At 37.7% G+C, this 27,665-nt stretch overlaps 5 protein-coding genes and 1 long non-coding RNA gene across 16 annotated transcripts; 1 reads left to right on the top strand and 5 right to left on the bottom strand.

Annotated features, from left to right (window-relative positions):
- Positions 1 to 3,054: 3,054 nt before the first annotated feature.
- Arf79F (ADP-ribosylation factor 1) lies at positions 3,055 to 7,099 on the bottom strand. Of its 4 annotated transcripts, none has more exons than XM_031984765.2 (5): positions 6,964 to 7,099; positions 5,567 to 5,738; positions 5,232 to 5,341; positions 4,915 to 5,040; positions 3,055 to 4,704 (listed from the first exon to the last, which is right to left on the bottom strand). In XM_031984765.2, exons 2-5 carry the CDS (start codon positions 5,712 to 5,714, stop codon positions 4,540 to 4,542), a joined length of 549 nt encoding a protein of 182 aa, XP_031840625.1. In that variant the 5' UTR covers positions 5,715 to 5,738; positions 6,964 to 7,099; the 3' UTR covers positions 3,055 to 4,539. The 4 variants fall into 4 exon arrangements, with proteins under 4 accessions (XP_031840625.1, XP_031840622.1, XP_031840624.1 ...); XM_031984762.2 differs by having other exon boundaries at positions 6,897 to 7,057; XM_031984764.2 differs by having other exon boundaries at positions 6,844 to 6,994.
- Positions 7,070 to 13,720, top strand: LOC116430494 (uncharacterized). Its single transcript, XR_004235724.2, has 3 exons — positions 7,070 to 7,286; positions 11,730 to 11,996; positions 13,240 to 13,720. It is a non-coding gene; the product is annotated as an uncharacterized LOC116430494 (long non-coding RNA).
- LOC116430493 (uncharacterized) lies at positions 7,717 to 15,346 on the bottom strand. Its single transcript, XM_076368901.1, has 17 exons — positions 14,138 to 15,346; positions 13,452 to 13,545; positions 13,312 to 13,379; positions 12,970 to 13,099; positions 12,803 to 12,906; positions 12,376 to 12,571; positions 11,740 to 11,961; positions 11,041 to 11,199; positions 10,559 to 10,697; positions 10,332 to 10,496; positions 9,995 to 10,256; positions 9,513 to 9,881; positions 9,222 to 9,426; positions 9,004 to 9,152; positions 8,772 to 8,942; positions 7,924 to 8,688; positions 7,717 to 7,846 (listed from the first exon to the last, which is right to left on the bottom strand). The coding sequence occupies exons 1-16, from the start codon at positions 14,356 to 14,358 to the stop codon at positions 8,517 to 8,519; spliced, it is 2,826 nt and encodes a 941-aa protein (XP_076225016.1). The 5' UTR covers positions 14,359 to 15,346; the 3' UTR covers positions 7,717 to 7,846; positions 7,924 to 8,516.
- Positions 15,347 to 15,452: 106 nt separating this feature from the next.
- Positions 15,453 to 17,508, bottom strand: LOC116430495 (uncharacterized). Of its 2 annotated transcripts, XM_076368902.1 has the most exons (4): positions 17,251 to 17,508; positions 16,714 to 16,808; positions 16,429 to 16,620; positions 15,453 to 15,871 (listed from the first exon to the last, which is right to left on the bottom strand). In XM_076368902.1, the coding sequence occupies exons 1-4, from the start codon at positions 17,426 to 17,428 to the stop codon at positions 15,812 to 15,814; spliced, it is 525 nt and encodes a 174-aa protein (XP_076225017.1). In that variant the 5' UTR covers positions 17,429 to 17,508; the 3' UTR covers positions 15,453 to 15,811. The 2 variants fall into 2 exon arrangements, with proteins under 2 accessions (XP_076225017.1, XP_031840593.2); XM_031984733.2 differs by having other exon boundaries at positions 15,453 to 16,620.
- An 814-nt stretch (positions 17,509 to 18,322) lies between these two features.
- LOC143174695 (uncharacterized) lies at positions 18,323 to 18,927 on the bottom strand. Its single transcript, XM_076368997.1, has 3 exons — positions 18,751 to 18,927; positions 18,562 to 18,694; positions 18,323 to 18,495 (listed from the first exon to the last, which is right to left on the bottom strand). Exons 1-3 carry the CDS (start codon positions 18,925 to 18,927, stop codon positions 18,323 to 18,325), a joined length of 483 nt encoding a protein of 160 aa, XP_076225112.1.
- A 479-nt stretch (positions 18,928 to 19,406) lies between these two features.
- Chro (chromodomain-containing protein chromator) lies at positions 19,407 to 27,611 on the bottom strand. Of its 7 annotated transcripts, none has more exons than XM_031984716.2 (11): positions 27,457 to 27,611; positions 26,210 to 26,308; positions 25,688 to 25,830; positions 25,353 to 25,590; positions 25,109 to 25,272; positions 24,893 to 25,029; positions 24,603 to 24,812; positions 24,443 to 24,525; positions 23,928 to 24,347; positions 22,017 to 23,594; positions 19,407 to 21,591 (listed from the first exon to the last, which is right to left on the bottom strand). In XM_031984716.2, the coding sequence occupies exons 2-11, from the start codon at positions 26,262 to 26,264 to the stop codon at positions 21,494 to 21,496; spliced, it is 3,126 nt and encodes a 1,041-aa protein (XP_031840576.1). In that variant the 5' UTR covers positions 26,265 to 26,308; positions 27,457 to 27,611; the 3' UTR covers positions 19,407 to 21,493. The 7 variants fall into 7 exon arrangements, with proteins under 7 accessions (XP_031840576.1, XP_031840575.1, XP_076225253.1 ...); XM_031984715.2 differs by having other exon boundaries at positions 22,017 to 23,244; positions 23,401 to 24,347; XM_076369138.1 differs by having other exon boundaries at positions 22,017 to 23,186; positions 23,274 to 24,347.
- Between the last annotated feature and the right edge of the window lie 54 nt (positions 27,612 to 27,665).

Here is a 27,665-nt window from a genome sequence, read left to right on the forward strand (position 1 = left end):
TTTTTACTTTATTACTTTTTCTGTTAATTCTCCTTTTCATCTGTTATTCCTTTTGCTTCTCTTCTTTCTGTGATTCTTTCAACTGTCTTGACAACAAAAGACATAAAAAAATTGCCACAGATATATGTACCGTCACGGTCATCTAGCCTGTAAGAAATGTTAATATTTAAATTTCATTTTATTTATTCGATTAGCCCTCGCCGTAGAGGCAACATTATATTCACCCCCGGTCGAACGTTGTAAGGCCGGTGGAACGTGTTTTGGTAAATAAACCGCTTTTTATCTAATGATGATAACTGTTTGTATTATAAGATGAATAAATTTACATGTGAACGCAAGATTGTAGACTTAGACAGGATTCGAATACTGTTCTCAGGGAATTATCGTGTTCCTTCGATTATGAATATCAATTTATAATTGGTAATCTGTTTAGAGGTTATTTTAATTATTCCTTCTATTGCAGGTGGTTCGAGATTACTCGACGTTACGAGTAGAACCGTTCGTATACGAACCTTGTAATCGCTGGATTAACTTCGGAGATAATATTTATCGAGAATAACTGATAATTACTTAATTCTCGGTGATAAATTCAAGTTCATGTATTTCAGATTCGTACACAAATTCATTCGAATGTCCGAAAAACATCGACGTGAAGAATGTTGCAATGACTGCACTGCGGGATGCTGTGCAACTACGAACCACACAATTTCCCCAGATGTCCGAATGTTTTACCGAATAACAAACAAAATGCTCACCTTATTCTTCGAATCCTCCTGAAGTTCTCGAAGTCTCGCGAACAACGTCCACTTTCAGCGACAGTCGAAACACACAAAAGTTGTAAAACCTAATACAGCTCGAGTCGGAGATTCGCTCGTCGCGAATTTTCCGGCGATCCGTCCGAGGCTTCGACGCGAAAATCATTTTTAATCATTCATCCGCTTAACCTGCTGGTCGATCGGGCACTCTTAATGAAACCGGATTCACTAGCGCACGTATAATTTACAGTTGAAGTCGAATGACAATGCACTGTATTGAGTACTTACTCATACAGCGAAGGTTACGCGCGGGAAAATGTCACGACACTGAGGTCATGCACATAGGAGCGATGCCATGAATGCAATTTATAAGCATTTAACCCATTTATCGTTGTCGCGGCGATAATGCAACGAATACAATATTGAAAATGTCAATATTGATTTCGAATCGGTCGCAATCGACGATCTAACAATGCGAACGTCCTATGAAACGAATCAAGGGTTAAAAGGACACCAAAGATACATTCAAATAGAGAGAGAGAGAGAGAGAGAGGTAGGACCAGGAAACTAATTTTTAGAGCTACCAAATATTTATACACGATGCATCTAATGTTACGTCCAACATATTTCCCTCGCTAATCGAAAGACCGTAATATTCCTTTCAAATACGCTAGAACAAAATATTTATACGCCGCCATTAAAGGAACAAAATATACAAGATAATGTACCTACCATTTCAAATGAATTCAACCAACATCGACAACCTTATTTCCATCGGACTATAAAATAGAAAATTGCATTCTGTTTCACTTCAATACCGGGCAAAATATTCAAACTTTGACAAACAAGCTTTACTTTCAGCCTATTCCCATCAGAAAGGTAGTGTGCTATTTTCTTCGAAATAATGTCGTTACTGATGGTACATTGTATGACGGTTCATTAGACGCGTGAAGGTAATTCTGTGTAAAAATCAGGTCTGAAGGGGTTAAATCATCGTACCGATGAAATTAAAAAAGATTGTACAGTACGTAGGAAAAATAAGTATTCGCGTCTCGTAACTTTGAACAGGCACGAAAATATCGATGAGTTATATCACGTTGCAGAAATGCCGTAGAAAAGCGAACGTTCGGAGCACCCGGTATAACCGTAACGAATCGATGGAGCACGCGTTTTCCGCGCGCGGGTTTCCACTCGAACTTGCGCGACTCGTGCACGATATTTCAATTAACGGCCGTCTAATCCGCGACGTGGAAGGATCCCGCGCGGTTCAGCGACGAGTCGATGACCCGCGGCACGCATATCGGTAATAAAAATGTTATCGTACACCTTAAATATTACGTTCTTTATTTTTGTTCTGACAGAGTCGGGGAAATAATTATCCTCGTCGAAGTCCACAATAATCGCTAATCGTTAAACATACACACGTTACTTAAGAGAAAAAAGAAAAAAAAAAGAGAGAGAGAAAAAGAAAAAGGAAAAGCACGAACGGAATCAATCGAAAGGGAAACGGTCTGTCGCACGCAGATCTTTCGCCAGCCTAACGCAACAATCGGTACGGTTTTTCACGCAAAGATATCTCTCCTCCTCTCGATTTTGTCCGCCTTTCTTTTCTCCGTGTCTTTTCGGTCGTTTCTCTGTTCTCGGAAGATTAAGAAAAACAAAAATAATGAAAGTAAATCCGTTAACTACCCTACGATTAGTCGATAGAAAAAGAAAAAGGGGAAAGGGAGGGGAAAAAGAAAAGTTGTAAAGAGAGAAGAACTTAAGTGGCTAAATGAAACATGCGGTATGGGCGGTGCGCAGTCTTTAATTATAAAAAAGAAGGGGGAGATGTAATCGTGCTTGTAAAATGAAGTACCATCGTCTGAACAAGGGATGCGTGCAGGCTGAGCTCGAAGCCACGAGGATAAGAGGTGTGAGCGTGTGTCTGCCTCTGCTGTATGTATGTGTGTCTGTATGTGTGTGTGTGTTCATTCGCCTCTCTTGATTTCATTTTTTTTTTTTAATTATATATATATATAATATGTATTATGCATATATGCGTATATACATTTTTATACATATATATGTATATATGTTATCCTGTTACCTGTACACATATACATACATACATATTTCTATGATATTCACGGTTGTCGGCATTTAGTGCGGAAACACCCTTTACCACGGTCATTTCCCGCACAATATGCATGCACCCCAAGGGGGAGGGCGGCTCTATCGGTTCTTCTCTATGTCTCTTTAAATCAGCCAGAACAAAAACAAAACTATTCTTTCAACGGCAAATAACACATAGACTACATAAAGCACAATTACAGTATATTTCACAAATTGTTTAAACATTCATATATAATTATACGAATCTTCGCATATGACGGAAAGGCGATTTGATCAATTTAAGGGGGGGGAGAAAGATTACTTTGTAAAAACAATTGTATTCTTTTTTTTCCGTTTTCTTTCGTTTAAAGGACAGGAAAACATTAGGAGATCGAAGGGGCTTGCAAAAAATGGCTTCATCTGGCAGATCGCCGTGCCAGTTTGGATTTGCTGGCTTAGAAATTGCGAGGCCTATCTCTCTCATTTGCTGCGAGAGGTTCTTTCCTAGTTCTTTCATTGTTTTTTTTTTTTACTTTTTAATCTTGTTTCACACGTTTTTTTTTAATATTTATTTATTAGCGTCCCTCTTTTTCCTTTACCTTTTTTTTTCTTTTTTTTTACGCTTATTTTACTCTTCTTTTAAATGATTCGTCTGCATTTCCCGCCACGATCGATGCATAATTTCGGAATGTTGACAATATTCTAATTCTTGTTTTACCTTATCAAGGTGCAATAAATAAATGATATCTCTTTTACACTGAGATATAACATGGTTGGCTAACTGTTAGTTGTATCGCGAGCAGGTGAAGGAGGGTGCGATTACTGCACCTGCCGATATTCAAGCAGTAAGACAACCATTTTGTATAGTTTTGCTTTGCATTTCATCGTACTTTTTTTTTTTCTTTTCGTATCGACGTATACCACTGAAAACTTAAAAAAATAGAAACAAACTTCTGTAACTAGAAACAGTAAGTCATTGCACCGTCAGTTACCACTCACTGCATCGTATTATTATTATTTTTTTTTTTTGCTTAGCTTTTTTCATGTCAACTGATGGGCCGATGTGACATTTTGTAATGTAGTGGACAGAGCAACATTCTCTCATCTATTGATCACATTTTTATCATCGTATTTATATAATGTAATGTACAATATGCAGCTACATTATGATAATCAGTATGTCCAACGCATTCAAACTGACAACACCGTGGGTACTTCACGTATGGTTTTTTTTTGTTGTTCGTAAATTTTTTTTTTTTTCAAAGATATTCAAATTATTAATTAGTCAAATGTGTATTGTATGTTTCAGAGTTAGGTACTTTAATACAATTACTTCCAAGTTTTCCACTTTTCTCGTGGTATCTCTGTGTAAAAAGTGTAACTATAATGCTAATATAATAATAATTATAATAATAAGTTGCACAAGGCAATAGTCCTGTGTGGCCGTTCGAATGTGTGCTTCCGGCCGGATTTCCCCACTCCCCTCCCCCCGGCAAAAACTTCCTGGCACAATGACAACTTTCGATAATCTTTTCACCCTCCACACAAGATCCAAGACGATCTTGCAGTTTGCACTTAGTATTACCTCTTTTTTTTTTATATTATTACTCATTCGTGGGGGGGACAGGTGTGCAGCTGATTTTTTATGATGTTAATATAGCAACTGAATGTTGACAGAATAACGGTCCAATTAGCGATTGGCATTTTTGAGCTGATTGGAGAGCCAATCAAGACCCTCGTAAAGTCCATCTCCACTTGTGGCACACGTTGCTTGGATGTACCAGTTACGATTACGCAAAGAGTGCAGGCCCAACTTGTCGGTAATCTCTGCTGCATTCATTGCATTCGGGAGATCCTGAAATATTATTCATAAATTGATTTCTTTTCGGATCAGCATTATCGTTATACTTTTTCTTGGCACATATCCATTTTACATGTATAGTACATGCTGTTTACACAACAAACATTGCATGCCTTAGATCTTTGAATGCTTCGTAGACGGCTGCATTAAGACGAAGTATGTGCAAGTCAAAGTATATTAATACTTTCAAGTGTCTATACTTACTTGTTTATTAGCAAATATAAGGAGTACCGCATCTCTAAGTTCATCTTCTGCTAACATCCTCATCAATTCTTCTCGCGCTTCACCAATACGTTCCCTATCATTACTGTCAACGACAAATATCAGTCCCTGCAAGTAGGTTCAATCCATGAAAACATGTCCATTATAATTCATATGCATCTCAAGTCAACTATGAAATAAATATATATTTCAATCATATAAGGTTGCAATGAGATAAAAAGCAAGGAACTACGTAAATTTAATTATAGGAATAATGCAACTGATAAAAGATGTAGTTTTTGACTGGACGAATTACATACTTGTGTATTCTGGAAGTAATGTCGCCAGAGCGGTCTGATTTTGTCTTGACCACCCACATCCCATACAGTAAAACTTATATTCTTGTATTCAACTGTTTCTACATTGAAACCTAGAATTCATAATCTCGTGTCAGTAGTTTGTAATTTGCATAGTAATCTACTTCTCATTAACAATAGTATGTACACGCATAGAATTTAATTCTGAAATTGTTTGTAGTAGAATTGATTAATGTTTTTAGTTAGCCCGAGCTTTTGTCTCTAACTCCGATGCGCGTATACTTCAGAATTAAATTCCACGTTCGGCTAACGAGATTAAAAGACAACATAATATTTACCTATAGTGGGAATCGTAGTAACAATTTCCCCTAATTTTAATTTGTACAGAATTGTGGTTTTACCCGCTGCATCAAGACCCACCATCAAAATCCTCATTTCCTTTTTGCCAAAGAGGCCTTTGAATAATGTTGCGAACATATTCCCCATGGTTGGTGCTGGTTATGTAAATACCTGCAACAAGAGATAATACATCAAAACTGAATTAATCATCGACTCATTGCAATATGTTACGCGACGTAAGTACGTTTAAGTATTTCACTTATGTACTGTACATCATAATGTTATCAGTTCCTCGCTATATTTTTTTAATTGAATTACAAAAACACAATCCTTCGATTACTGTTAAACAATTCCAAACCTTTTAGTAAACCTAACCAATGATCAGCATAAGTATTTATAAAAAGAATGAATTACTAATAAACTAATATAGGGGCAAGAGCATCATCTGCAGGAGAACAAAGACAATAAATAGCATATAATCACAAAAATTATAACATTACGCCACTCGAACATAATATATAACATTACTACGGAAAAAAATTAACTATGCCCGACATATGCAAGTCTACGATGCACGACCAATCGACGTGCAACAATACGTCGGGCCTTTAAACTCTGTCGACGAAAAAGACAAGAGATTTTCAACGGAGCTAAAATAAAAAAAATAACAAAATGCAATCGGAACGACGGAAGAACCGCGCTGGAAACGAATTCGACGGAAAAAAAATACAGATTTTGCGTACACGAAATACTGAAATCTTGTAGACAGAACGGACGAAGTAGAAACATGCGTAATGTACTGATACGCCGCTGACACAAAGACTAAAAAGCTAACCTGCACATTTACGAAGACCGCGCGACAAAAAAGAGAAAAGAATGCGAAAGAACGTCGCGAACAACACGAAACGTGGATTTTAAATTGACGATTGAAAGAGACGGAAAGACACAGAAAAAAAAATGAAATGTGTATAGGCACGCACGAGATGCTCACGCTGCCCGCTATTGATTCTCATTTTAATACATCGCTATGATTATCGGACTAGCATACCGTCAGGGATCACTTTAGAGTGTTTCGCCGGTGGTCTATGCACTTTTAAAACGTGATCGGCTAGCTAAAACGCCAATACCGAGGTATTGCAAGCAAGGCGGAAGATATTGTGCGGTTTGCGAAGCCACTGCGTACACCCGGTTGTCTGTCACCTTCGACCTACTCCCCAGCGAATCGTCAAAGGTTCCCCGCTCAAACTTCCATTATTTAGAAATGTCGTCTGATTACCGAGAGCTTTCCGTAATGTCAGGCCGCCCGTACAAGCCACTTGCGTTACTTACGTTTCAGTAAAAAAGATTATTTTCACGAGAAACGATAAAACATAAAACCAACACTCTCGAAAAGTACCGTATGTCAAAATGGCGGACGTGGAAAGGATTCATGCCTTATGCCACGTATAGGGCCCTTGAAATTCTCCGATTGGTTACACCAGTCACGTGACGCAGAGAATTTACGGTGATTCTCTTTTAGCTCGTCGGGTGGCAGCACTGAGGCGTGACTCGTGTAAGTCATCAAAAGTTTCGTGAGAGTGTTAGTGAGTAAGTGAGCCATGCATTCGTGGAATGGCCCACGCTTATGAAAGCGAAAAGATATTCTTTCTTTTTCCCCTCTTAATTAAGAATTCTAGCAATGATGTTACAGGAAAGCACTGCGTCGATGATCGAAGAAAGGTATTGCCGTAAATGTTATAAGGTTTCCCTATTTTGTTGTAGAATTTTGAATTTATTTCAAATTAGACGCTACGTATACACAAAACGTGATACGAGGTTGAAGGATATAATGTTGATTACGCTAGTGACATAGCAGTCAATCAACGAGATATCGAAATGCCGGTAGCATAAAAAAGATTACAATTATGTTATAGTGGATAATTTATAGATAACAGATTTTTTTGTTACACGTCGTTTCATCTGTAATTCTATTAGAAATTATTGTTCTTCGTACATTTTATTTAAGTTTCATTTATTTTCGAGTACGTTGTTCTCGGTATGATAATGAAGAATGAGGTAGAATTCATTTTGGAACTCTGATTTTATTGTATTTTGTACATAGTTAAACTGGATTTATAACGGTGAAAGTATATTTTAGTGTATATGTAATATTTTTTATTCATTCACCTGGATGATGAAACTTTTCATCCCATGTTCCTTCTCCTGAAAGCTCACATTCCTCTACAATGTATGGCATGTCGGTTATTACCTGTAATGTCTCAGCAGAGTGTCCTGGTTTTCTGTGTATAAAAATATGTTAATTATACATTTGAAATAATATCAGTATCAATAAAAGAATTCAATTCATTCAACTGACTTTGGGTGAAAGGAAACTGTAAGTGTATGGTAACTTCTTGTAATAGACTTGCCTAACAATTTTCCCCTCTTTTGATCAACTGCAAAATCTTTGTTTTGAAATTTACTTTTTATCCGAAATTTACAAACACATGCTGCAGAAAAATTTAACCAAGTTATTACATGGTCATTGGACAAAAATTTATATGAGTTGTTAATAATAACTGTACTTGATAAATTTTCTACAAGTAATATTAACTTTTTGGTATCACTTATATGAACAGTACCAAAATCTAACATATATGATGATAATTTTAGCAATGGTAAGCATATTTGTAAAATTAATTCCACTTCCTGGAATTAAGTAATGAGTTTGATACATATTAACTTATGTCAATGCAGAAACAAATAATTTTTTGTTTTAAACCTGATAGTTGTTATCTGGGTATATAATAAATAATGGCTCCTTTAATACAATCATCGAATTACCAAATTCTTGTGTTTTTCTTGTGTGCAATATCATATTAATTAATGTTTCATTCACATTGCATACAATCTGTACCTATGAAGACAACTTTGTTTAAATATTTTTTACACTTTGAACCAAACAAACAATTATATTACTTCTGCACATCCATGCCCATTTATACAAATGCCTACTATAGGTTTACATGGATTAGTTTCAATATAAAGTGATGTGAATTTTATATGAAATGGGTCATATGTTTCTAAAAGCACATTCAGTACATTACTATTGCTGTTACAGAAGAAAAATGTTTTTTTCAGCCTGCAATTAGAAAAAATAATTTTGGTATAAATTTAGAATGTATATTTAAATGATGTATTGGAATTTTATAAGTTCCTTCATACTCCAATTTTTTCCGTTTTGTTTTTATTACATCATTGATGCAACATGTGAATGTTCTATCAGCTTTAGAAATGTTAAAAAGCAACTGTGGCTTAATAATAATTGCTTTTACATCAAATTCTATGGGGAGCAAGTAAAGCCCATCCGTTCTAGAGTATTGATTATCTTGGTATCTGAAAGATAATACCATATTTATTTTTCAGGTCTCGTGAAACACTTGAAATATATACAAACTTATCACTTGGAGCTATTCGAAGCAAACCCAAAACCTTGCAGGCAAATTCTCCTCGGAAATGCCCATTAGAAACACATTTATCTGGATATACACTTATGACTATTGTATCACTGTGTTTCGGTAACATAAATATTTCCCTGGGAGCAACCTTGAGAAATATTTTATAATTAATATTTTATACAATAGTCAATTAAGGGCTAAATTTTTATTGACTCACAGTGCAAACTTTGTTGTTGCTTTCACCGTAACAAGGAAGTATAGAAATTCTAAATTCAATATCTTCTTTTTTCTCTGTTTCATCTTCATCTGTTTCTGTAGGTTTATAAGCATTATCTTCTGTATATTCTTCATTATATTTTGAATGTCTCAACATTTTTTGCACTTCATCTCGTGCTGCCCAAGTCGAATCAGTTGAAGGTTTCCTATAAACAAAATGGAAGATCATATTTAACATAGATCAATATAGTTTCATAACTAAACAATGATATTATATATTACAGAGCTTAACTGTAACTCCCTCATACAAGATGTTGTTTTACGTTGAAAAACGTCTGATAAACTTCCTAACAGATTTCCAAGACTATTGTTGTTTGCCATGGAATCATCTGCTCTTGACATTTTTGACGATTGTTCAAAAGTTACAGGCTCTCTCATTTGTGATTCTCTCTTCCTCTGTGATCTATTATTTTTCAATTCTTTGGATAATTCATCTGTGAATGGAGTGCACACATCGTACGCAACATTGAAAGGAATTCTCTCAGTTGTAGTAGGTTCAACCAAAAACACGTGCCAATTGATAGCTATAGGTAAGACACTTGTATTCTTTAGCAACACTTTTCTGGATGTTAGACGGCTTCCTGCTGCTTCTGTACCATAACTGCAAAGAACAATACTGAAATTACAAACACGAATTGTTCTTTTCAAATTCTTTGAAAGAATGGAAAAGTTTAATTCCCTTTTTGTATCAACGTTGTTTCATTGTTTTCTTACTTAAGGACAGGTATTTTGGTTGAATCTTTTTGTTCTATTGACAGTGATATCGGTGATCCAACAACCTCAACGCAGATCGCTAATGTATACCGTGGCAAACCGGTAACTCTAATTTCTAATTCGTCAGTATAAGTTCCCCAAGTATCGGCGAAGACGTATATATCTACAGGTACGGCTTTAAATGGATCAAGATCGGAATTTAAAGGATCTACATAAATTACCACTCCCACTCCCGGTTGCTTCACTTGGCACAACGATTCTTCTAAAAATGAAACAGAATAACGAACGTTGTTCCTTCAAATATTAATATCGAAATCATCTTTAACGATTATTTTACCAATGATATTTTTGACCCCTCCAAAAGCTTGCTTGAACATAAACTTTATACGATCTTCGATCAGCTTCTCGCAGCTACAGCGAACGGGATAAAAATTCTTTATAGAAATCCAAAAATTCGATGGAATCGCAGTTTCATTTTTTATTATAAAAGTCTTCCTTTCCACTGGAAAATTGTCTCGGTTTCTAATCTATCCTTATACTCGCGTGTATGATACTTTAATATACCTTTTCTTAATGGCAAATTCAAAAATTCGATTACTACTGGTTGCTTTGGAGGTGGCAAAGTCGTTCTAGAAAATTGAACCACTCGCGAACTATCTTCCTCTTCGTAATTTCGTTCTTCCTTTAACAACTTATTGTTCGTCTGTAATTAGTGATTGGTAGACATCTTTATTTTAATTCGGAATATCAAAGATTTCTTTGTTTCGGTTCAAAATATCAAAAGTTCCTTCATTTCAATTGAAAATGTCAAAGGTCTCAGTCAAACAGTTTTACTAAACCAATAAATGGCCATCGAACTTTCATGGTTTTTCTTCGAAAGTAGGGAAACACCTATTATTCTGTAAGAAGTGTTTCCACCCTCGAAAGAACGAGAATCAGGAGAAACAAGTTTGCTTCCACTTCAAAGAAGGCCCCCCATAAATCTTAAAGTTTCATAGAAATCGAAATTGCCCGGGTTACCAGAGTTTCGCCGTAAGATCGTTTACTTTAATGATTCCTGAAGTACGCGTGCTCGGCGAAGATTCCGCCCCCGATTCGGCCGCGCCCGAAACACCCACGGAAGCGTCTTTAAGAACGTCCCCTTGATCCAGATCCGTGTTCATTAATTCCCGCTCCTCTCGCATTTTGTACCGGTCCAACAGTCTCTGCAAAAGTGGCTCGTTAAAGGGGCATTCTTGTGTAACAGGTTCGAAAGGTCGATTTTTTTTCACATAAATCAATACTGTAATACTTTAGAAATATACTTTCAAACATTTAAAGCCGAATTCTAGAAAACGAGGAAACTACAGCATGTTTAGTGCACGATAACTAAAATACCAATTGGTCGGTCACAATACTTGCACAATACTTCGTTAACGATAACAATAATTGGATATAAACAATTTTTTTAATACCCTGAAACCTTCTCTTAACAGCAGAGACTGAATTAATTCTTTAATTAATTCCACATGATCAGTGCTCAGCTTAAAAAGAATTCATAAAAATCGCTCGTTTTTGTTGCTGTTACACAAGACTTAATGGTCCATTAATGCTTCAATAATGATTCAATAAAAGTTCATTAATGGTTCAATAATGATTCAGTAATGGTCCACTAATGGTTTATTAATGGTTCATTTTACTCGATGTTCCTCTCCCTCGCCCCTTTCTTTTTCTATCATTTTTTCCTTCGTTTCAGCGAAACCCACCATCCCCTTCTTCGATTCACCAGCGATGTCCAATGCCGTTTCCAAGCTGTCCACGCGCCATTCGACCCTGCTGAAACTTGTTTTCCACCCGAAAATCTCGGGGTCGCTTCGTGGGAGGTGAAACGTGACGTAAAATGGCTCGATCGAACACTCGATTCCCAGGATTATGATTTTCCGCGTGTCGTCGACGTAACAGGGTATGCATAAGAACTGCACGATTCCCTGCAAACACTCGGTTCATAAGGAATTAAGAGTTCGTGAGTTTTATTTGACTTTTTGAAATTACTCATTTCCGAATTCTTTTTTTTACAATGATTGGTTAACAGGTATTTCTCTGAGGAATTGTGTCAAAATTGAAATTCTAGCGTCAAGAAGAGATTTAATTGACAAATAATTAAAATGAGGAACTATCTATGTTCATTTTAGAACAATTGAATTAACGAATGATAAAGGACTATTTACGTTTCAGAACGATTGGAAAAACAAGTAACATTTCTTTGAACTTTTCAGGTTCTTCTCTAATGATTAATTGGTCTTACAATACGAATCGATGAATATTGAAGCAAATCATTCATTTCTTTCGGTTTAAAAGTATTTCGTTAAATCTTTATGTAACAAGGCAGAAAGATATTGAACCTCTTTTATCGGTACGACAGTTATTTTCATTTTTTCCGTGTGCTTGGCGGTCAGAGTACCATTTTGGGGGCACACGCAAAGTTTTATCTTTTCTGCGTCGGAACCGTTCGCCTCGCCCCACGAATACATCATAGACTTGTCGGAGAGATTCTTCATCGACAGTACATATGTTTCCTCGATGCCGATGTATAAAGCCCTGTTAAACTGTTCTTCATAAGAAAGAATTTTCAAACCAGTTCAGGGATCCAAAAAGAATGTGCACTTTGATTACCAGTAGACTTCAATCTTCGTTGCTTTTATGGCATCGAATAAAATTTATAATTTCTTAATAATTGAAGAAATAAGGGAATTAAAATTATTAATAGCCAAAGTGTGTACACATTTTTTGGAACACCCTGTTTGATGAATTATTTAGAACATCGTGAACCTTGTTGGTCTAATTATCCCTATGCCGAGTGTACGTTCACGTAGAAGGGGTTCAAACTGTTTGAAATCGATTGTATCGTAGTGGGAAAAGAATTCTTCTGTAATCTGTAACACGTATTTGAGCAATTAGAATATCGAAGTAGGGAAGATATCATTTATTGACTCAACTAATTCATGTGATGACCAATGTTCGGTAGGCGCGTCAGGCATTTCTTCGACGTCTTCATCGTCCGATAGAAGATCGTACCTCGAAGTTGATTCAGAAATACTGTCAGCCGTTTCGCCAATTGTCTCGTCGCTTTATGGAAATGAAATTTCAATTTAATAAAATGAATAATAATAAAATTAATCAATTCGATAAGATTAACAAAATTGCAATTAAATTCTGGATTTAATCAAATTATTATTCAGAATCTCATTTTAAAATTTTTGTCGCAGGTGAAATTCTCATTATCTTGATTTCGATAAGGGACAGTATACACAAAATGAACGATATGGGAGCCAACGCACATTCTACTTTCATCATCCATCGTGTGCCGCACACAGACTTCCACGTCAGCGATCCAAACGTCTACGGACTAACGATTTCATCAGTTCCAAACCTGACACGTTTAGTAAACTCAACGTATAAATCTATAAGAAGAATTTACGGTCGAAGCTTTCCGCCGCCTGTTGGTGCAAATCTCGGTTTGTAATTCTAGTCTTTTCGGTATGGCCGCGAGCGGGATGTCCTCCACGTATAATCTATAGATAAATAAAAAATAGAGAACGGTGTCGAAAGCTGTTGACGAGAATACAGTAGAATATCGAGTACCCTAACTCTTATTTGTTCTACGAAGGAGTCCAGAGCAGGAAATATTTTATTTTAATATTTACAAAAATACAATTACAGATGTAAACGCAAGATATAAAATACCAATTGTAAAACAATATGAATTTCTGTTCTGCCACTAATATGAATACAGTACTAAACTCCAATGATAACTTGCAAAAACTTATTCAATTCCTATCACAAAATTATATACTAAATTGTAGACTGTTCAACGTTGTTAATGACCTCAATTGATAAAGAAATATAAAATAAATTTATATAACACTTAGATTGCTATTATTTATATTTCTTTATCAACTGAGGCATTAACAACGTTTAACATTGAACAGTCTACAATTTAGTATATAATTTTGTGATAGGAATTGAATAAGTTTCTGAAAGCTATCATTGGAGTTTAGTACTGTGTTCGTATTAGTGGCAGAACAGATATTTATATCGTTAATAATTTCTTTAAATTCACATAGAATTTATATTCTGAAAGAAGCATTGTTTGCAGCCACTTACTGCAGTACACCAGAATAATGGTCCGGCTGCAGGTCTTTGCACTCGACGGTGACGTTGAAGTAATGCATGGAAACGGGCGAGAGGATCCCGTGGTCTGGATCAACTCGGAGGAGGTTCAAGGGGAGATCGTTGTAAATCTTTTCATCGAGCGGGGTCGTTCGTTTCCTCCATCGGAAATACATGCTTATTTCGCTGGCCACGGATCGCGCTTTATTACACATTTACTATTTTCTGCCTCTATATATTTCCGACCCGTCGATATTCATTCCGAATCGAATGAACGCCGACGATCCCGGAAATAGACGCCGCTCGAAACATGCCGTTACCTAACGTTGCTCACGCAAACCGAGCATTGCCCAATTCCGTCCGGAACACTCGTGTACAGGTTTACGTAATAACGGGCACGTTTATCAGTACGCCTATTCGGCGGCCAGTCCTTTTCCAATTGCTGGAATTTTAACTCTCGTTTCTATCAGCGACCACTTTATTCGCCGATCGAGTTGCGTAACGTCTACACCGATGGCGAACGGAACGTGGAACTACATTGTTCGGATTTCATAGAAAATCCGGGAACAATCGTTATTCTTAAAGATAACGTTCCTTTCGTGCGAAAATGTACATTAGAGGGAAATTTTAAAGCGAAAGGAGACGTTCGAAAACTAGGACACTTCGTATTCTATTTTCATATTATAGTTTCATTAACACTAGGTTTACGGAACGCGTCAAATCGACGCATATTGGGTTTCAGAAATATTATTTTCTAAATGTTTACGCCGATTTTGATTGATGCGATCAAATCTCCAGTTTCCACAATCTAAATAAACGAGCATCAATTCTTTTAGGAATAAAAGAATGAAGTGTACAATAAATGCCCGTAAACCTAGTGTCAAAAGAATCAATTTTTCTTTGATTCTAGTGAACGTTGTATTATATATGAAAATAGAAATAAAACCAGCAGAGAATTGCTTGGGACAAATGAGAAAACTGAATCAGCCAAGTTCTTCAGGGCAGCCATCGAGTGATCTCCTAGCAGTACATTTCGGTTGTAATAACGATAAAAAGCTGTTGACCAGATTCCAGCAGGCGTACCTACAACTACTCGCGAACGATAGCGCGCGTGTGCGAAAGAAATGTAGTTCTACGTTGCTGCGAGCGTTCGGCAAGAACGTTGTACTAGTGTTTGATAACAATGACGTAGATACTTTACTAAGCTGAATGAAATTCGGCTCGTACAGCAGACCATCCCCGATTATTTCCGTTGCCAGCATGGTACAATTGTCACTGAGTATATACAGCTGGTCGACCTGATAAGAATAGGCACGATAAAAACCGGGTCAATCGCTTCGACAAATCGTTTATCATTTACATGAATCCCGTAACTGTCCGGCAGGAAGTACGCGGACAGCGTTATTTCCTCCTGCGACTTCAGCTCGAAGTACGCGGGCCAAATCGCGAACGGAGACAGCATCAGCGTGTTTTCGTTCGTGATGTCCTCAAAAAGGAATGTTAGTTACTATACTGGGAATCCGTATTGGCCGATGTCTGTCAATTTGTCAGATGCTAATTTACATTGACAAATAGTTGAGTCAAGTTCAGAAGCGGACGCGGTTAAGCCCGGAAAACAAGAATTGAGAAAATTAATGCTTTGCTTTCTAAAATTATTACTTGACGTATTCAGAAGCTATAAAAAAGACTTTCTGGAAGGAACGAAGAAATGAGTGAATCCTTTAATATCTGAAAAGAATATTATTTATTCCATTAGAATTTACAAAAATCAAGAAATATCAAGGAATGGACTTAACCGCATCTGAGCGACTCAGTTATCAACCCTTTATAGATGAAGATTTTTTAAAGTAGAATCCTTAGTATCTTTACCATAGAGAGTCAAGTTATACGTCGAAATTTTAAATAGAAAATTACATAATTATATAGTGATCTCTTGTTGTCATTAATATTAGTAGTATTAACCCTTTGCACTCGGAAGTTTCTCACTAGAAATGTTTAACACCTCTTCACGAGACAAAGATGATATTCTTTGAGACTAACTCGAACAGAAATCACAAGTACAATGAGGAACAAAACTATTTTATTTCAATACTTCACGTATCGAGGCATTATACAAAGTTCAACATTAAATATCAGATTTTATAATTTTACTACGTCAAATCAAGTGGCAATTGAGAGTCACCTTCCGAGTGAATAGGGTTAATAGTTTCTTTTATAGATGAAAAGAGAAATAAAAATAAAGGAATAATGGTTGATACTAGGGGATAAACCAGGAAGACGTTTACTTCGATGTACATCGAGCACCAATCGATTTCGCCCATGATGAAAAATCGTCCTTCCCCGCCGATATTCTTGAACTTCATCGCCACCTGAACCTCCTCACCCACGAAACTTTTCTTGCAATCGAACATAATGTTTCTGATCCTCGCGCACGTCACATTCCAACTGTCGATGGTACCTTGACTGTCAATTGTCGACTGCAAACGATAACAGAAAATGATTTACATACATGAACAACATAGTTTCACTACTGTATCAACTAAAAAGCGAACAGCCAAGAATATTACAACCTCTCTTGAATAGATGCCTGGTTCCGGATGAGAAACGATTGACGTTTTATGGATGCTTTTCGAATCATTGGAATGATCTTCGTGTTGATCCATCTCTGTTAAATCAAAATTAATCAACAGGATCTCGTACAGTATTAATTAATCCCATAAATAATGAGATTTTTTCATGCTAAACTTTATACATAACGTTACAATATCTATTGGCAGTAAAGGAGAATATATTTCAAGTTTAAAAAACGTTTGTTTATATTAACACGTTGAGTGCCGTACAATTTTGCCGAGAAAAATATACAAAGTAAAAATAATGGAATATCAAATTATGTAATCGAATTGCGTTATTATTATTGCAGGTTTATTTTGTTGAATGTCGCATTAGGTAGTGTTACTTGTAATATAGAAAAGTTTTCAAATAATCCTTTAATCAAATGAATTATAATAATTCCATTTGGTTGAGGTCGCGTTAATTTAAAAAAAAAGACTTGTAATGAAACGTCTTATTTATGGGATCACCGAATAGATTAGTTTTCCTTATTTTACCTAACAAAATCGGTGGATCCTTAACTCCTTGCAGCCTAATGATCAACGGCTTTCCATTCTGCACGTTCACCACCAGAATCTCTTCCGGTTCGTCGATCATGTTACAGTAAAACGAAACGATCAGCTTCAGCTGCATTCCGGGAGGAATAATCGATTTGTCTCTTGACGGGGAGTCCATTGAAACTTGAAAATAGGACCGACACGGTCGTCCTTCTAGCCGAAATTTCGCCGGCGATACGGTGACGTTTTGCAACCTGATCGTTTTCTACGGTACCATTCAGCGCGAGCAACGTTCATTGCAAAGTAATAGATTTTTCGTCGGTCGCGCAAGCGAATTTGAAATCGAGAGCGTACTTGGTAGTGCTTGTTCAATTTGTAGTTTCGAAACTGCACGTAATTCGAATCAGCGACTAACACTGTTTTCAAGAATTCCATCCTGATTATGCTTCTCTTCGTTTGACCAATTAGACGGCGGTTAGGCTTGAATTTCGACCTACTTTTTGTTTACGGAGATCATTATTTATCCTTAGTAATTATTGCAATAAAAATCTATTGATTTAAGCTAGCTGACTTGAACTAGTCGATCAAAACCCTTTATTTTTTACTTTAACACGTTGAATGCCATGGTGGTCACCAATGACCCCCAACCAAATCGAATTACTGTAGTTCACTCAGTTAAACTATAATCGTTTGAAAAGATTTGTATATTGTAAATAATGCTACTTAATGCGATGACGTTCAGCTAGATGAACATGCGATAATAATAATGCAATTCAATCGAACGGTTTAATATTATTTCCTTTCCATTTCGTGTATTTTCCTCTATGAAATCGTGCGGCATTCAACGTGTTAAATTCACCCCTTAAGTCCTTCCAACTTCACTCTTTCAGTCTCCACCACATTTCCTTAATCTTTGAATATTACTGAAACTTCTCAAATCGTCGATTTTAGAATATAAATAATGTATTCTTTTAGACGATGTAATTTTATTAAAGAAGCATGAACGTTAGCCTAATCCCAAAAATGGCAAGAACACTCGAATGGGACCAGGGTAGGAAATGGGTGAATATAATCAACAGATTTCAAATGAATACCTATCAACAGGGACTTTTTGCAAACACGTAATTTCCGTTAACAACGACTGAAAATCCAGTTCTCTTTTCGTTGGCTGTGCAGATTCTAACAATTTCTTATACTCGTCCCAAACTCTTAGTTTCGGCGGTTCTAACATCGAATCGGTGCGGTCTAGAAATTACAATACCCTGAAATCTCGTTGTTCAATAAATAATATCTAGCGAACGATTGTCATACCCAATTGAGTTTCGTACTCTTCACCAGCATCGTTAATTTTCATCCGCGTAATTTCCTCTTTAACTCTGCTCGTGTGTTCTTTCAACAGTTTTATGTCACCCGGGCAAGCGTTTTGCAATTGACCTCTGTAAGTCTGCAAAATTCTCAATGTTCGATTTCTTTCTTATATTCGACCATACCAATACGAACGTAGAACACGAAAGAGGACTCCCGTTGAAACATTATATTCCGTTGGCCTGCGTCGATCACGTTGTACGACATTTTCCAATTACATGACCCGGACTGCGACGGATTCTGGAATCTTCGCTCGTCCTCCGCGTCCATTCCCTCTTCGTCTTTGGCGTCAATCACACGCGCACAGGCCATTCCGTTAATTAAACCCGCCGTTAACCAAGAGCCGCCGGTTTTGACAAGCGTCAATTAAACGGTTGTCAAAGGGACGACCGTACAATTTGCCAATGAAACAATCGCCGGGGATCGGGGAAGGTGCAAAATAAAGCCCGGCGCCCGTCGCTTTTTTTTTCGAAATGTCGTTTATTTAGAAAAACATGTTTTTTTTTTACAAAATCGAAAAATAAATGTCTAACATCTAAAAGATTTAAATCTACAATCGAGAAGCTGATATCGGGACGTGAAAGAAGGGAACAGATTACATTAATTTTAAGATTATGATTTATTTGGAAACAATTTTTTTTCTTTATATAAAGGTTTAGAGAATGAAGTTCTATGTACAAAAGGGTTACGTTAGTAAAATACTAGGATTTTATATTCCTGGCCGTACACCGTGCAAAATAGTTTCCTCTTACACCGAGAGACGTACACACGTTTTTCTTTGTCTTTATGTATAATCGTTATTTTTTTTTTTTTTTTTATTCGTCGCGTGTTCGTTTTCCTTTTTTTTCCCCCCCATTTCGTTTATTGCGAGTCTCGGACTCCCTATACTCTTAACGCTTGAATCTAGTTTAACCCTATGGACGCCGACACGGACGATGCTCCAGTTCCAACGTCGCGATCGCATAAGGTACACTTATTACATTTATTGTGATCCGTGAATACGAAGAACAATTTTATCTCGTTTCGTTTAACTGCACAATTAATTTCACGTTATTGTTCGACCTCTCTTTCTATGTATATATATATATATATATGTATAATATATATAATTCTCTTGTAACACGCAATTTATAGACATCATATGCATGGTTCCACGTGTACGACATTACATGTTAAACGCTTTGTACAATCTAACGATACAAATGAAACGGGGATGATCGTTGGCTCCCGCCTTACACAGGTCGATCCAAAACAGAAGCTTGAATCTTGTTTCTTTTCTCCTCGTGTCTTTCTTTTTCATTTTTCTTTTTTTTTTCGTTTTCGGTTTCCTTTTCCTCCCTTCGAACTACGATTATCTCGTTAACGATTCTCCATCGTTTTACAGGTTCGTCTAACGTACAAGAAACGAAATTAATACACTTTCGCTCGATAGAAGCATACAGCGCAGAAGCGTTAGTTCTTACTTAATTATACTTGCTTTATTTACTTATTTATCTTTTTTTTTCGTTTTATTCGTTTATGTTCAGTGTATCTGTTAAGCTGAAAAGGAATGGGCTTAATAACGAGACGCGCGTCATGTTCCATTAAACAACACTGTATTTTTCTTCGCCTCGCTTCTTTCTTTGTTTTCTCTCGTCTTTTTTTTTTTTATTTCGTTCTTTCTTCTTCTTCTCCTTTAAGCCTGTTATAGGTTCAGAAATGATGTGATCTTTGATAAGAGTGCACTTATTTAATCTATACGTAAGCATACACAGTCCATGGAAACGCAAAACAAGAGTTTCCGCGCTCGCGAGAGAGAAAGAGAGATAGTGGGGGGAAAGTGAGAGTGAGAGAGTGAAAGAGAGAGAGAGAGAGAGAGAGAGAGAGAGAGAATTTACAGTGTGAATTTTTAAAATTCATGCACGTACGCCATACCGGGCTTCTAGAAATCGAATTTTGAATAAATGAGGAACGTAAACGTTTCGTATCGATCGTCCATCGAGAATGTTCAGCACAGAGTCAAACTAGGTTCAAGCTTCCCGTGAAATTTCGATTTGCCGTCGTTTCGTTTCTTTAAATAATCAATTATATTATTTATATTTACATCTGGTAATCGTTTTTAAGCGCCAATTTATCTCGATAACTACCGTAGCTTGTCTGACGAGTCCTCTATGTTGCGATGACGATAAGCGTGGACGTTGTATGCAGGGAATAAAAGGTCTTTATTAAAAGCCTATTATCGTTTGGAAAATATAAAACCCCAGATTATACTTCACTATCCTACAAATACAATGCTTACTTCAAACTTGTGTGTGTCTGTATGTGTGTGTGTAATGTGTCTGTTGTCTGCCTGTGAGTGTATCTGTGTACGTGTGTGTGTTTGTGTGTTTAATGTTGTTGCTTCGTAACGGTGATATTGTTGTTCCGTCCGCTTCAATCTTAGGCAAAAAACCTGCGATCCCCCTCGTCGTGTGTGTCATAAATTAAACGATAAAAATTAAAATTCCAGCGGTTTCGTTTTACACTGAGACATGAATTTCTGAAACATTAGTCGTGTTTCCGTTTACCGTAAATCTAATTCTAGATTTCTGTGTATTCTGCGATTCCTCTTGGTATCATTATTATTTTTTTTTTTTGTGTTTTTCTTATTGTTGTTTTTATACAATACACCAGCTATGTTTTACATTTCACATTTTGCGTCTGTTTCGTTTCGTTTTGCTTTATTTTGTTAGCTGGAAAATCTCAATATATAATTTTATCCATTGCAATTGTACGAAGTGAACGTTCTTACATATATACAACCCACGATCACCCTTAAGCGTACAACTTCCATGTAAATTGTTATAGAGTTCGATGCATGATCGTTTATTACAATCCGCGTACTTCAATTACTTTTTCTTCACTTGCCCAGTCCTAGTGCTGCATACTGTTCTTCCGTCACTTCCGTCATCATCAGATTTCCATCCGGCAGAAGCAGAACTACTCTTCTGGTGCCACCTAATTTTATGACACAACAGAAACGTGATATTAATATCATGCATCTTACACAAGGAACAAAAAAAGGAAAAAAATTCCATCTCATGTGCAAAGTGAATTACTAAAAATAGAACATCCGAATATTGTCTGTAAAATACAATGAAATGTATCGCGTTGCTTTTATGAGGATCAATCAATAAGTTACACTCTCAAATTTCAATTTTAACAGAGATATCTGATTGTTGATAGACAGCATTATTGTACGGTAAATTTTAAGACGTTCACGTGGATCATTCGTCTTTTACATTCATCATGCAAATAACGTTAATTTGAATATCAAACAGATCTCTTATTACTTATTGACTGACTCGCATAAATGTTTCAAAAGAGTTCAGATGTTCTGCCTTCCACGGTCGCAACAGAGTCTATTAAAACCATCACTTTACCTGGTGTAGGTTCTTCCGCTTGCACAACTTGAGCTACAACTTGTCCATGACCGTCGCCATCTTCCTGTCCCTCGGTGACGTCCGTGGTACTGGTGTTATCCATGATGGACATCACCATCGGGTTTTCGGTGGGTTCCGAAGTACCCTCCTTCACGTAAAATTGCGAGGCCAGGTTCACCTGGTCGGGTATCAGCTGAGCGACAGCCTCCGCGACAGCGTGGTCCAACGTTAGCACGGACCCGCCGTCTCCTTGCTGTTCCGTGGTAACATACACGCACTGCTGCTCACCGTCAGCCTCTCGTGTCACCAGTAATGTTTGACCGTCCTCGGCTTGACCAGTCACTTGATAAACAACACCGTCCTCGCCAGTTATCGTTACCAAATTCGACGTGTCTTCCGTCACCTTCCTCTCCTCGGTGATCTTCTCTTCGGTCTTGGTGACATCGGTAGAAGCAATAGCGATTGTGCTAGTAGAAGTCACCGTGGCCGTAGAGAGTTCAGCCGCGATCGAAGCTTCGGGGGTGGATGTTGTCTCGGTTAATGGCGTCGATGCAGTCGTGGCTGGTACCGCTACAGCTGGAGCAGTGTCGTCCAAGCAGGGAAGGTCCGGAGCAGGTACGGTCACGTTCGACAAGTTGATTTGTGCAGGCTCACTTGTCTGAACGATGGTGCCTGTTGTTCCGCCAGGACTCATTTCGACTCTCATTATACCACCACCCTCCGTGAGAGAATCGAGTGAAGGTAGAACCAACTCTGTAGTCGTGGTTGTAGCGGAGTCGCCAATATTGTCCGATGTAGTGGTAGGCGTTTTGACAGTTGACAATGGTGTCGTAGGCTCCGGCTCGGGTTCCGGTTCGGCTGGCTGTTCAACAGGTTCACCGTCCGGACCGATGATACGTCCCGTTAACGGGCACAGCGTGAACGGCCGAGGCGGACTATCCGGTTCCGTGGTGGTTATGGAATCCGCTTCCGGCGGTGGAAGTTCCGGTTCACCCTCGCTGCTACTTTCTTCAGAACCAACCTCGTGGAATTCCATGTGAAGACCATCGCCTTCAGCAAGTTTACTCTCTTTCGGTTTGTTTCCTGGAGCTGTCGCCGATGGTGTCTCAGCCAACTTCCCTCTACCCCGTCCGACGGTAGCACGAGCTGCTGCCAGGAGGCCACGGCCACCTGATTTAATGATGCCCGCTGCTTCCTGAGCTTTCCTCTTTGCCATTAACAACTTTTGCTGCGGAGATAATAATGACTGTGGCTTACCGACTGGTGTTTTCGGTGATTGTTTCACCTGTTGCACTGGACTAGTTCCAGACTTTACCACTTGCTTCGGCTGCGGACTAAGCACCGTGAACTTCGGTCTGATCTGGGTAACATTACCAGGACTCACCGAGTTACTTTGCGTAGTTACTGCTGTCGTTCGTTTTTGTAGCACCTGACGTGTTTGCTGCGACTGAACTTGTCTCGGGGCTGGCGCCCTAACAGGTGTGCGAATCGTGGATCCGATTCCGAGTACGCTAGTCGGTGTCGTCGCACGCAGCGGGGGTCTCGGTAACAAAGGCCGACCGTCCGCACTGCGTTGGCCTGTAACAGGTCCAGGACGTATTCCTGTACTTATTCTTGGCTGTAAAGTTATAGGAGCCGGCACCGCGGTCACGACATGTATCTGCGGTAACTGTGTCGGATCTGGTTTCGGCTGGATCTTTATAGGCTCTGTTTTCTGTGTACCTCCTGCTTTACTCGCAACTGGCTTAGAAACTACTTTCATTTGCGTTACTACTTGACTTCCATCCATTTTAGATACCACTTTGACCGGTGTCACGGAGTTCGACTGCGAGGCGGATATTACTTGCTTTCTCACTACGTTAGTATTATCTCGATTTTGAACCATCAATACACCTTGTGTAGTCGGCGAACCTTTTACGGCTAATTTTCCACTCGGCGACGAGTCCAACTTGATGATGCCATCTTTCCGTGACATGACGTATACGCCAGACGTTAAGTTCGGCATTTGCTTGGGGTCCACTTTAACAACTCCTTTCGCGTTAGCAACCAAGACCGGCGGTTGGTTAGATTTTGCTCCTTCGGGGGATTGTAATCCCAGCGAAGTCGCAAGATCTGTTGACGAACCGCTTGCCCGGTTAGACCCGTTCGACTGAGCGTTGGCACGATTAAACGCCCGTTGAATCACATCACTTCGACCCAACAGTCTCTCCTCCTCGGATTCTCCAGTCCAATCTTCGTCACTACCCGTGTCACCTTTTGCTCGTTTCGCAGCGCTACTGCCTCCGTCCTCAGAATCGCTCTCGGAATAGTCTATTCTTCTCTTACCTAATACTAAAAGATGTACAAATTTTTAATATTTTTTTTTTCTCACAAATGTCGCCCACGTTTACTAAGTAAGATACGTCTTATGATAAATGTACACGTACAATCATTATCTTCATCTTTCATTGAACCGCACCATTGTTTCACTTGATCCATAGCTTTTGATTTACTCGAGCGCATTGGTCTCCTGAAGACATGTTTCATTATGAAAGCATATATTTTTTGAAATTTGTTCATTGTGTGATAGGTAAAATGGCATCTTACCCCACTTGAGCTGCAGTACTGGGCCCAGGTTTAGCTTCCGCTTTTATGACTGTTTTTTGAGGATGCCCACCACCTCGCGCTGCTGCCTTTGCATTAGCTTGTTGCTGAGCCGCTTTCAGTTCTTTTTGCTTTGCGAGGTTTCTTTCAAATTCTTCTAATAAATGTTTACACGTTGCTACATGCTCAGCAGGCTCCCATGTATTGTGCTCGCTTAAAATATTTCCCAATTAATAAAAATTACTGCAATTATTCATTCTAAATATAGGGAGTTCTTCTTAAATTTAACTTACTGCCCATATCCTTCCCATTTTAATAAGTATTCCGAACATCTCTTTTTTGGATTAAATCGTTTAGCTAAGATTTTTTCTACTGTATATTCTTCATCCGTTGTGTCCCTATCTTCTTCACCAGCTTTACTAGATTTACCCTACGAGAATAAATAAATTAAATTTATTATTAATGAGAAGAATGTAAATTAATTGATTAACTGAATGTAATAAGCCAACCTTAGGTTTTATGGAAGGTTTCAACTTTGGTTTTTCCTTCTTATCTCCTTCGATGTCAAAGAATTCACCTTTTTGATTCTTTGCTTCTGAACCTTTAACATCCTTCTTATCTGTGTCTTCTGGTTGTCCATTTCTGATAACTTTACGGACAACCACCGGCTTCCCTAGAAAAGTACAGACTAAATTTTAGAATATTTTCTTTATAAAATGTCCTAATAAAGTTAGTCTTTAGTATACAATCTACCTTCTGCATTGGTTGTTTGATTTTGCCTTGGTGCATCTTGCATTTTGGCATTACTGATTTTTGTAAAAGTTTGAATGGTTTTCCCAGCTGCAATCCAGGAATCTCTAATGTGCGTATCCATTTTGCACCACTTTTGATATAGTTTCCATGAATTTGTAGAATCTCTATCCGGACCTTCTTGCTGAATTTGTGAATCTTTCCATAAAAGGAAAGCCCACACTTGTGCTTTTTGTTCATTCTATAAAAATTTATCAGAAAATTGAATAAAACTATTACATACAGATTATTTGCTAACACTATATAATGATATATGATATGTAATAAGCAGTACTAACATTACTATTTTCACGAAAGTGTGATACTTGAGTACAAGCGCCATCTTTTGTACGATGTTTTTGAAACTCTTCAATGAAGTGAAAGACTGAATGACACTGTCCACATACTAGAACATCTAACCTTCCCATTTCTTCTTGTGCAGCTGGTAACATAATGAAAGTATATTAAAAATGTTAAAAATAATTATTCACTTTATAGTCACAAAATTTCTTCTTGTATTCATATATGTCACAAAAAATCGGTATGTCAGGTTCCTCATATTTATGTACCAATGGCTACCGACTTATTAATTCAAAAAGTCTGTTAGGTAACTCTCTGAAACTGTACAAAAGTATGTATTTATACAAGTTTCAAAGTGTAATAGTTACTAGAATTCTATGGTATGTTTTGTATTAAGTATATACATTTATACCAGTGAAACAATTTTTATCTTTTTCTTATATGCAAATATATCTAAGTGATAAACAAAGGTAAATGATGCAAATAACAATCTTACGTCTAAAAAAAAATATAGATGTTACCTTTAATAGCAGTAGGATTACTACTGATGGCCGAAGGGCCATCGCCTCCCTCCATTTTGCTTAATAAGATATTTGAGTCTCTATCCACAACGTTGCTTTCTAAAAATTAAAATTGTTTTTTAATCCCAAGTACAAAAAAACCTACATATATTACATAATGAACCAAATTAACACTGCATTATTGTGACTTTTAAATAAATAATTTCAAAATTAACCAAATGCAGTAACATAAAATTAAAATTCACTATTTAATTTCACTTTGATCACATCATAATTCGTCAACACAAAGAAATTAAAACTTCCATCAAAAGAACTGCATCATGGATATAATTTATGGATATAATCCATGATACACAAAGAGCAATCAAAGAGAAATTCTTAAAAGCAATAAAGTCTAACGTTTAACTTTCACTGTGTAATATGAAACATCCTTTAATTAATATTTACAAGTCAAGCAGTGCACCAGCGAATCCTGTTAATATTTGCTTCCCGAGTAAATACATAGGCGAATTAAATAAAAAAATACTCGTCTCTATGAATAATTGATACGATAAACCGTTAATATTGTTATTATGCCACAGCACAGGCGAACAGAATAAAAATTTCATGATTCGGAGTTCAAAGTTTCGCGGGTCTTGGAAAAATTTACACGCAACATGCCGGTGGAAATCGAACTGCGAACATTTTTTAATAAGACACTACTGACGTTGTTACGGCGATACGGAGGTTCACTGCACTCACACACACCGCTACCATCGGTAATTTTACGAAGCGTTTATGATCCTGCAAGCTATCACGAGCCTCACGCAGCAATACTTTTTATTTAAACTAAACAAATTCCCGCATAAATGGTAAGACATCGGATCACAGCATGGAGTCATTGTAAACGCGGCCAGTGGCGTAAGTTACCAACGAATAAAACTCACAGATTCGATCTTGAAATAGTAGCCGGCTCACCCGTGAAAGAACGTTACCGATACAACGTGACTATTCTAACTGCAGATAACACGGCCGTTTAGAATTGAAAGAAACATTTAGAAACGATGCCATTGCCGCCGTCGCCGTGGTCGCCGCCGCAGACTCGTCCTCCGTCTATCATGAGCAAGCCGATGCTCGTCAAGATGGCTCTCGTCACGAAAACTCTCCCCGACTATTCACTTCCTGTCCACCCATGAATATTTTTCGAACACACCTGTCCGATACTGATTTCTATGGAACCAACAATAAAACCAATGATATTCACTTACGCCCGGTATACCGTGGAAAAATCAGACTTCCTTGATCTGGAAAATTGCCGTCGCCGCACGAGATGGGATGAAAACAGTGATCGCGTCTGACGATGGTGGCGCCATGGCGCCTGCCCGCCGCGGCAACAGCTTACCTTTTGGCGGGAAAATATTACTGGAAAATTTACCTTTCCCCTTTCTTTACGACGTTACTTTTTCTACAGAGCTAT

This window comes from Nomia melanderi, chromosome 7 (assembly GCF_051020985.1).
Source record: "Nomia melanderi isolate GNS246 chromosome 7, iyNomMela1, whole genome shotgun sequence".
In the NCBI taxonomy this organism is placed as follows: Eukaryota; Metazoa; Arthropoda; class Insecta; order Hymenoptera; family Halictidae; genus Nomia; species Nomia melanderi.